The sequence below is a fragment of the Ictalurus furcatus genome, chromosome 15, assembly GCF_023375685.1.
Source record: "Ictalurus furcatus strain D&B chromosome 15, Billie_1.0, whole genome shotgun sequence".
NCBI classification, from domain to species: domain Eukaryota; kingdom Metazoa; phylum Chordata; class Actinopteri; order Siluriformes; family Ictaluridae; genus Ictalurus; species Ictalurus furcatus.
Window position 1 is genome coordinate 22,051,935 of NC_071269.1, and position 10,589 is coordinate 22,062,523.

The 10,589-nt window shown below is 41.5% G+C and overlaps 1 protein-coding gene across 2 annotated transcripts; it reads left to right on the plus strand.

Moving 5' to 3' along the window:
• Positions 1 to 680: 680 nt before the first annotated feature.
• tbpl1 (TBP-like 1) lies at positions 681 to 10,129 on the plus strand. Of its 2 annotated transcripts, none has more exons than XM_053644442.1 (7): positions 681 to 1,439; positions 4,380 to 4,564; positions 5,857 to 5,939; positions 6,050 to 6,113; positions 6,205 to 6,308; positions 7,749 to 7,843; positions 9,626 to 10,129. In XM_053644442.1, the coding sequence occupies exons 2-7, from the start codon at positions 4,436 to 4,438 to the stop codon at positions 9,703 to 9,705; spliced, it is 555 nt and encodes a 184-aa protein (XP_053500417.1). In that variant the 5' UTR covers positions 681 to 1,439; positions 4,380 to 4,435; the 3' UTR covers positions 9,706 to 10,129. The 2 variants fall into 2 exon arrangements, with proteins under 2 accessions (XP_053500417.1, XP_053500416.1); XM_053644441.1 differs by having other exon boundaries at positions 1,194 to 1,439; positions 4,380 to 4,570.
• Positions 10,130 to 10,589: the final 460 nt, after the last annotated feature.

Below are 10,589 nucleotides of genomic sequence, written 5' to 3' on the forward strand. Positions count from 1 at the left end.
TAGAACAGCTGAGAACCCTCAACGCCCGGTTCTCGTCTCAGCAACGTCAAAATCGCCACTTCCAATTCGGCTGTCACCTTTCCAAAAACCGCAAACCACAAACAACGCACTCGGACCAGATGTGTCCACTTTGGACAAAAAAAAAAAAAGCTGCTGACCTTCAAAACTGGACGTGAGACAGGACAAAATAAACACAGCCGTGGAAAGCTGTGAATAAAGAGCGTCTTACAGCTACGGCCGATCACAGAAACGGTGTCAGACCAAACCTCTAAGTGGTGTTCTGGAACGGTGTTGGATTTAGGGGTGCGTGGTGGAAGCCCAACTTTTACTAAAGTGTATGTGAAAACGGTGCAGTTGTAGTTTGATTCAAGGCATTACACTTTGTAAACACGTCTAAGCAGAACATTAGGGCTGTGTAATCCATCAAGAAGACATTTTTTCATACGTGATCTCAAATAATACGGAAAAAGACACCAACAATTCTAAACACATAGTTCTCAAACAATTAAGTGATCCTTATCAGCTTTCTTTCTAAGTCATGATGATTCATTGATTCACTGATTCACTGATTCATTCACAGTGGATCCGGAGTGTATCCCAGGTACATCGGATGCAAGGCAGGGATCCCTTACATAAAAATCACATGAAATTCACATCGAAATAATCACATGATTCATATGTGAAAGGGACATGTCGTTTTTAAGCACTTAATGTTATGTTGCATGTGATTTGTACATTTATTTTTCTTTATACTGTAAGTGGAATTAAAAAAAAAGCTTTAAGGGCTCTGATAAATAAGCATAATGAAAGACATTTGCTTAATGTGCCTAATATTGAATAGTTGTATCTATCTCTTGTGTGGCTGTTATGCTACTCAGGTTATTTTTGCTTTTCTTTTCTTTTTTTTAACAAAATCATCATCAGTCCGCACGGTGGCTTAGTGGTTAGCACATTCGCCTCACACCTATTAAGTACAAAGTACATTAAGTACAGTATATACTGTATGTGTACAGTGTAGATGCTTTTTGACTCCAAGCAAGCCGACTCGATGAGATTTTTCGCTCCATAATTCTGCTTGTAACCGAGTATCATTTCGACGCCATTTTAATTTTCCTTAACATGCGTGAAATGAACCTGTACTGCAATATACACTGCATTATCCTCCGAATACACTGCGCGGCGCTAGAACATCGGCATAACAACTCTTCCAACCACGGCAACAGGAAGTGACGTCACCGATACCAATGGCCGCTTGTCTGTTGCTATGTATGAGCCAGTACGGAAAAGCCTTTGTTTAGTTTTGTGTATCATAATCGTCGTGTAGCTCTTTTATTAATCTCCCGACACCGACAGCAGTATTCTGAACAAAAAAACAGTATTTCCACTTCGTAGAATTATTTCCTCGAAAAAGAACCAAAAAAAACTTCTCAGTTTATCAAGTAAGTTGTTTATTTATTTATTTTTTAATTTCTTCGCCAGCGCTTGTCAGGTAACGTGATTAGTCATAACAAGCTAGTGGAGTTAGTAGCGCGGTTAGTAGCAGACATTCTGTGACTCCTAATAACATTATGGACTGTTTATAACGCGTTATTACAAACTGGAAGCGGAAAAAGGGGGCGGTGTTAATTTTGGTAGCTAGCAAGCTCTCTAGGGAAGACTGAATGAATAACAAGACAAGAAAAGAACGCAGAATGATGTGTTAAATACCTGATCGGTAAAACAGATACAGATATAAAATCAGTAAGTCTGGGTTCAGCACATTAACACTTTAAAAAGGATGCAAAAAGCTTATGAAGGTTATATCTTGCGAAAGAAAATATACTGCAGGTCTGGTTAGCTAGCAGAGCTAATGCTAATCTCATCTCATCAAATACCACTTTAAGCATTCTGCATATGAAAAATAAACAAATCCATCTCGAAGGAATACAGCATATGACCAAAAGTATGTGGACTCCTGACTGTCACACCTGTACATTCCAGATTTAGTCCTGCTTTCCTGTTGTTATGATAAGCATCAGTCTTCTGGGAAGGCTTTAGACTAGATTTTGGGGCGTGGCTGTGGGGATTAGTGATCATTCAGATTTAAGAGCATTAGGGAGATCAGGTACTGATGTTGAGGAGGTCTGGGGTGCAGTCGGTGTTCAGTGGGGTTGAGGTCAGGGATCTGTACAGGACACTCGAGTTCAGTTCTTCTACTATACCCTTCACACACCATGACTTCATGGAGCTCGCTTTGGCTGTGCACAGATGCATCGTCACGCTGGAACAGGTTCGAGCGTCTTAGTTCCATCCACCCATCTTCTATACCGCTTTATCCTTTTCAGGGTCACGGGGAAACCTGGAGCCTATCCCGCGTCTTAGTTCCAGGGAAGGGAAATTGTCAAGCTACAGCACACAAAGACATTTTATACAATTAATTGTAATTGTGCTTCCAACTTTGTGGGAACAGTTTGGGGAAGAACCACATACTGTACGGGTGTGATGATCAGGTGTCCACAATCTTTTGCTCATATAGTGTACATAAGCCAAAAATTAAACACGTCATGGTCTTTTGGCCTTTCAAATGTAGGAAATCAGCCATGTTTGGGGTCAGTTTGAAGTTTTCTTTTTTAAGACACTCAACACTGGAGCTATGAGGTTAATGTAAAATGTAAAAAAAAAAAAAAAAAGTTGTCTGTTTGCTTTTCTTACTATATTCAGTCCCTCCAGGATTTTGCGATCACAGAAATGAACACAAAGATCAAGCAAACTCCACAGTATTCCAAGGAGCTTGCAATTTATCCAAATTTCCGCAGATTTGTGTTGGCGCGCCATGTGACATCATCGCAAAACACGCATTCATCCAAAGCCCTCTTCGATTCATGAGCACAGCTAAAAAATCTCATTTACCAGCAAACATCACCGTGAAAGAGCGCGCAAAACAATTCCGTGCGATTGCGATTTCGCCAATTCGGGTACTTTTCCACGGAAGAGCAACAAAAACTCCACAAGTTGATTGGCACCCTGTGCAGGGTGTACCCCGCCTCGTGCCCGATGCTCCCTGGGATAGGCTCCAGGTTTCCCCGTGACCCTGAAAAGGATAAAGCGCTATAGAAGATGGATGGATGGATGGATGGACTCCACAAGTTGCATTGCAAATTTAGAAAAAAGCCACAGCCAAAAAAAAAAAAAACAATCAGTGAAATCCTGTTCGGACTGTATATTACCTCCCCAACAGAGTTTTTTTAGACTGGTAGTATTCTTACTCCGTGACCTAGTGAACCAGTATCAGGATATATTTATTGATCGAGAGGTCAAAGCACTTCTGTAAGTCGCCCTGGATAACGGTGTCTGCCAAATGCTGTAAATGTAAACGTAGCCAAGAAGAGAAGCTTCTAGCCTCCAATTTAACGTCATACAAACCGCATCACGCACATCAGACTCAGGCAGGATGTGTTCGGTAGCGTGAAGTCATCACTGCGCAATAGAAACGATTCGGATGTTATACCGTGGTGCTAAATTCCCGACTCTGATTGGTCAGAAGGTGCGGATGAATGTTTCTATAACGGCAGCTCTGACGGTAGTTCCGTCGGAAAGGTTTATATTATATTAAGGTTACCATTTCTATAGTAACAACAAGTAACACGGTGACTTGTGTAGTGGACTCGGGCTATAAACAGATGATTTGTCGATACGGTTGCGTTTTCGCCGGCTTTGCGGTTTCTCAGTAACGCCGACACGGTGCATTTTTTTGTGCCATTAACTTTGAACGAGAGGATGGTGAGGGAACGACTGTTTATATTCATTCCACAACATGGTGTAACCATGAACAGCTAACATGTCAAATCTAACACGTCGTTCTTTAATATATACAGAATTGTAATCGTTGTCGGATTGCCGGGGAATAAGAGGGATGAAACTCTTCGGGGCGTATTGTTAAGTGAAATAAATACATCAGGATTCATCACACCACTCTATCCTTTGATTATTTTCCTATAACAGCATGCCCTGTCGTGTTTAACTCCAAGGCAACATCATAGGGACACCGTTTTTATGAAATTTCTGTCACTAAAATGGAAATGAAATAGTCACCTGTTCTGCAATACTAGTAATACTAACACACAGCACACACGTTCACAGATGCTGAATCCTACATTTAGTGTCACAACTGATTTAAAATGAGCTGATAAGGAATTAGAGCTGCGAAGCGTTGGCATTTGGAAACCTACATTCACAGGACATCTTTAACTACAGCAGCTGATTCCCTATTAGACATCATGTGCACTAGATATCCCGAATAAGGATCTGCGAAGCATTTGGGATTCAGCGGACGTCATCAGGACTATATCGGCATCGGCGAACTGTTAGATATATAACGATATGCTTTTTGTTTTCTTCAGGCTCCTTCCGGAACGTGACATGTATTTGTAAAGCTCACTCCGTCCAAAGAGGCCTCATGGAACCGAGTAACGATGTGGCGCTGGACATTATCATCACAAACGTGGTTTCTGTCTTCAGGACCAGGTGTCATTTAAACCTGCGCACTATCGGCCTGGAGGGGAATAACGTCATCTACAGACCGGAAGTAGGGGTGCGTTACGAATCAAAGAGTCAAACTGTTGCACAAGGCAGCGTATGGGTGTGGAATTAGTGGTTTTACGGATCATTTTAGAAATGTGTTGTCTGCTGTAAGCTTTATACTACTACGCTGCTGAGTTCTCGAATGTGATTGGTTAGGTAGTACAGACCTGCCAACTTTTATACATCGTCACAATTTACAGTACTCGAGCTACGCTTCCATACAAAATCGCGAATTTAACTTCATATGCGTTGACTTGTCCGTTTCCATCCCACGTGGTCAAGAAAACTAAATCGTCACTTCTAGGGAAACTGGTGCGTCTCGCTGTCCGTCGTCGTTTACTTTTCCGCGCCAGTTATCCAACCACACGATTTGTTGAGGCAAACGCCACACGACTTTTCTGACGGGATTTATTCGGCGAACGAGCTTCCGTCATAGTTTATCCACGTATCTACTTATCGAATTAAAAAAAAACAATCCGCCTTAATCGAGCGCACAAGTTTTTCCGTTTTATTCGCTTCTGGTGTTTCCATCCAGCGCTTTTTCCATCTTAAAATCCGTGGACAGAAACATAGTTGTTGTTAGAAGTTATCAGTCAAATATATGTCAGAAGAGTAATCCCCGCCCGCCACCCCAAATAAACACAGCAGATGAAATCGACTGACATATGAATCTGGAACGATTGAGAGTTGAGCAGATGTTTTGAACGCCCCGATATTAACTGACACCACCTGGAAGCCCCGCCCCCTTCCTCTATTTCTTAATAGTTGGCAAGTGAGGAATCCCCCTGAGATGCTTTTTAAACAGTATTAAAGGAGTTCCCACCTACGCTGGACACTTATCGGCTGCTTTTCGGAATATTTCGAATATTTCAAAGTCATCCGTTTAAAAAAATATATATATATTTTTGTAAATAAAATGTTAGTTTTCTAATGAAAGAAATGAATACGTCGGCACGATTATATTTTTGTCTACGACACCGATTTCACACGTTTAAATCACACACCTTCAGATCAAAAGCTTTTTTAAGATCATGAGAAACATTTCAGTCGAGTGTCTCTGAACGTCTGACCGGTAGTATACACACACACACACACACACACACACACACACACACACACTCACACACTCTCCAGTTTCTACCTTTGACCAGTGATTTGTGAAAGGATTTCGGTAAAAAAAAATATATATATTGTACTGCGTTCTTATAACAACACGCCACATTGTTTTTTTTTATTCTGGACAATTCAGCCTCATAATCCTGATCGTAACGGTGCTTGTTTTTTGTGTCCTTCCAGAAAGTACTTATGAAGCTCCGCAAACCTCGCATCACTGCCTCCATATGGTCATCAGGGAAAATCATTTGCACTGGAGCAACAAGGTCAGAATGACAGAATGCGCTTTTGTTCTTTTTACCCATATCCGTCTAATCTAACGAGTCAGCACACTAATAAAAGCTCCACGACAATTCTTGATCTTTTCTCTCCGTAGTGAGGACGAGGCTAAAGTGGGTGCCAGGAGGTTAGCCCGCTGCCTCCAGAAGATAGGATTCAAGGTTGGCCTTTATCTTTGTAGCGCATTCCCTTGCCGGTGTAAATGCCTGTTGGTCACTGGGTTAAATCATGGATGTGTGTGCTCTCCTGCAGGTCAGGTTTTCAGATTTTAAGGTCGTAAACGTCCTGGCAGTGTGCTCCATGCCTTTTCAGATCCGCCTCATCGAGTTCACCAAGAACAACCGTCCCATAGCCAGGTACGATCTTTATTTTCTGTTTTTTGTCCCTGTGCCGTGTGTGGACGCTTTGTGATTTCAAGGCTTTGGGATAGGTCCATGAGTTCAAATCTCAGCACCAAGAAGGTGGATTAGTAGTTTGCACGTTTGCCTCGCACCTCTGGGGTTGAGGGTCAGAATCCTGTGTGCATGTTCTCCCTGTGCTTCAGGGGTTTCCTCTGGGTTCCTCTCCCAGTTCAAAGACATGCTGATTGGTATTTTCAGATTGTCCGTAGTGTGTGAATGTGTGCGCGATTGTGTTGGCACCCTGTCCAGAGTGCCCCGAGTACCCTGGGATAGGCTTCATGCTCCCTGTGTAGGATAAGCGGTATGGAAATGGATGGATGGATGGATGGATGGAGGATACTACAGCTAAATTGCAGGAAGAACCTAAATACTAAAGAGAGAGTATTTCGCGCCGGTCATTTGAATTTGGTGCTTCAAAGCCAACACGAATTTGCATAAAACTGAGGAAATTCAGTGCCACTGTACGTCACAGGTTTAAGATGGAACGTGACAAGCCTGTCGCATACTGACATGAACACAGGGTTGGAGTTGTCATACGTGCAGGAAATGCAAACACCTGCAGCGCGTGTTGTTCATAGGGGTGTGACGGAGAAACACTTTTACACCTGTTTATTCAGCGGACGCCGTCATCCAAAGCAGCTCATGAGTAAAGCGAAGCCGTTTAGCTATTACATTCATTCGTAGCGAGACAGAATAAAATACGAGCACAGACCTGAGCATTTGAGGAGTTAAAGGCTCAGGGGCCCAACAGTAGCTCTACGACAACCCTGAGATTTAAACTCCTAGAACCCTAACCCAACCTAACCTAACCCTGATTTATAGCATGTTTAAAATTACGGTACTGATCACCACAGAAGAAGAGTAACAGCACCCTCTGGTGGTGGTGGTGAGAAGGCTGCAGAGATCCTCGGACTCATCCAGCAGTTTGACAAAGATCACCGATTCCATTCGAATTCGTTTCCAGGTTTAGGGAGTGCGTTAGAGCTCAGAAATCACCGAAATGTTCTTCAGAACATCAGGATTATCGTTTGTGCTTTAGCTCCAAATACAGCTATGCTAAGCACCTGTTCGATTTGATCTTAGTGTGGATGGATATTCTCACACGGATATTGTAGATTTGTACCCAATTGCTGCTGCTGTAGTCAAAAGACTAAAGAACTCGATCTGAAGAAGAGTAATGATTTATAATCTCATTATCCGGTGTCACCCAGAAGAGGATGGGTTCTGTTTGGAGTCCGGTTCCTCTCGACGGTTCTTCCTAATGTCGTCTCAGGGAGTTGTCATGCCACTCTCACGCCTCTGGTTTGCTCATTATGGACCTAAATGTACAGATTTCTGTAAAGCTGCTAAATGACAATGTCTAATAAACACGTGGGTTTTTTTTTTTTCCTTCAGCTACGAGCCCGAGCTTCACCCAGCTGCTTCGTACAGAATTAAAACCCTTAGAGCAACAGTGCAGGTGTTCTCCACAGGCAGCGTCACAGTTACAGGTACACACTACACACTTCAGTTACAGGTACACGCTACACTCAAAAGGGACGAACGAGAACTACGCAGCGCCTCCCTTTGTGAACTCATATGATCTTTGATGACGTAAAATAACGTGAGGAAAACTTTGTGAGAGATTGAATTGAAATGTATGGAAAATATCTCAGGATTTGGCCTGTTGGAGAAATAAACAGCTTGGAGCATTAAGTACTTTACATAAAGACTTACCGAGTGATTTATTGAGTTGAAAGCAGCTTGCAGGGTGTCATCTTAGAGCAGTCAAATTTCACCCAGTGCCAAGGAAATGGTGGACAGGTGACAGATTAGAATGAGGAAAAGCGTTTTAGTAGGGCGTCGGTCCAACGTGAACCACCAGAACAGCTTCAGTACACCTCAGCATAGATGATTCCACACGTCTCTGGAGGTCTACTGGAAGGAAGAACACCGCTCTTCCACAGAAAGTGTTAACATCTGAGGTTTAGCTGTAGCTTGTACAGTTTTTGACCTCTTGCTACGGCGATACAGGAGACGCCTGAAAAGTAGGCTTTTCTGCTCTCTCAGCTAAAGCGGCACTCCAACCAAATGCAAATAATATTCGCCCAGCAGAAAAGGCGATTTACTGAAGAAGAAGAAGAAGAAAGGACACGGGATGTAAAAGAGGTGCATTTGCTTCTTGCGAATTTACAGTGGTGATCTTTGACCCGTGAATTCACAAACCTCGGGATTGTAAGCCAATATGAATAGAAAGCAAGAAAGCGGGGCTTTGGTCCCTATTTTGGTGTCTAAATAAATAAATAAATAAATAAAGGAGCTGCTTATTATTAAGTAGTGTTGTCACACCAAACCTTTGCCTACTGCTGCTTGACATAGCTGAAAAATTCAGTGAGCCCTCATGCACTGTAAATGAGGGTGGAGTCATATCGGAACAGGCCACACCCGTCAGGATAGAAATGTTTCATCGTAGCATAAAGATGATCAGGTAGAAGAACTTTGTATCCACTTAGTATTAAACTATGATCATTTTTTCAAAATAAGTAGAATGTTCGGTTCAGCGACGTGCTTCTTTAGTTTTGCACTGAAGTAAGGGCTGGGTGATTTTTTTTTTTTTCCACGTTATTAAGGATTCTCGATTATGATTAAAAAAACATTGTTCTCCCATAATGCAATTGTAAATAAATTGCGTCATTTTTCAACTGTTTTTAAAATTACCCCAGAATTATATTTGACATAAACCAGTTCCTATCTCTGAAGTGATATTTGCACCTTTCTTTGCTACGAGCTCAGTCCTCAGCGAAGTGTTGCCTGTTTAGGTGATTTTTATTTATTTACTTATATATATATATATATATATATATATATATACAAAAAATCTAAGCGTGCAGGCATTTAATAGGTTAAGAAGGCTGTGTTTTTCCTTCGGTTCAAACATTTAAAGAGCATTTATGGGTGCATTTATAGCATTTATGGGTTTTAATAAAAAAACAATTAGAAAACTGTAGATGTTACATATATTACAGTCGCGATTAGAACATTTTAGAAATCACGTTAAAACATTAATACAAATTAAGCACTACACTGAAGCTCAGAGGATAATGAAGCTAACAAATCTCTCACCCCAAATCACTGGGTATCCTAAATACTGTGTATTCTGAGCTGCACCACTTCACCACACCAGTGTATACACTTATTCTATCCATCTAAATTGACCGTTTTTAAATGTGTAAGGCCTGTAGAAAAAAAAAAAAATGTCCCTGATGCCTTTGAACCTCTTTCTCTCTTCCCAGGACCAAATGTTCAGAGTGTTGCCTCAGCTGTGGAACAGATATATCCTCTATTGTTCGAGTGTCAGAAAAAACTGGCGTAAAACGCACACACACATACACACACACACACACAGAGTCTGGAAAAACTGAAGAAGCACCTTATAAGTGAATGTGTTTTAAGACTTTAAACTGTTGGCCTCATCGTCGTGTAGTAACTGAACATTTTAATCAAGCATTATTTTAGTGCATGGACACCAAAGTCAGTGAAAAGGCTGTTTTTTTGTTTTTTTTTAAACGTTGGAGTTTTACAGAAAACTGAAGCTGGCTTTAGTAGCGCGACACAGAGGACGGACGTTAAACGAGAGCAGCCGCACTAAACAGGATGTGATGTAATATTTACCTGCAGCATTCTGTTGAACAAGAACACTCTGGTTTATGAGGCCGTGTGCAGGTTACGTGTTTATGTAATATGTTCCCATTTTGTATTTTATAATAAAGACTGAATAAAATAATCGTCCTGCTGCATCTCGTTTCTTCGTTCATGATCTTGTGCGTCCGTGAGAATAAATGCACCCAGGATAGAAACGCAAGGTTTCGCACTTTATTGAGACGAAAGCGTTATAGAGCCACATAAATAAATAATTCAGAAATTTTTTTTTATCCCAAAGCTGCTGCCATCGCCCGCTGATCGGCTTCTAACACCTAACGCTTGATCTAACACTTGCACCTGCCACACACTCCCTGAGATTACATTACCTAAATGAATGATGAAATAATTTGTATTGCCATTTCCTGGAAAATACAAGTGTAATCCAGACTGCCTGTAAAAATGAGAACAGCCGGCTGCATGAGGATTAAAAGAGCATCAACATCGCCTGTTATGAAACAAAAAGATGTGATGAATGAATAAAGTACCTGGAAAAAAAAAAACCCAGACATCTCTCCAAAAGTCTCAGAAAGCCCTGGAATTTAGGCATCTGCAGAG

Excerpts from the sequence above, each read along its gene's own strand:
- tbpl1 (XM_053644441.1), top strand. The coding sequence starts at position 4,436 with ATGGAACCGAGTAACGATGTGGCGCTGGACATTATCATCACAAACGTG. Across the intron at positions 4,571-5,856 it reads TCTACAGACCGGAAGTAGGG|AAAGTACTTATGAAGCTCCG; the intron begins GTGCGTTACGAA and ends GTGTCCTTCCAG. Across the intron at positions 7,844-9,625 it reads AGGCAGCGTCACAGTTACAG|GACCAAATGTTCAGAGTGTT; the intron begins GTACACACTACA and ends CTCTCTTCCCAG.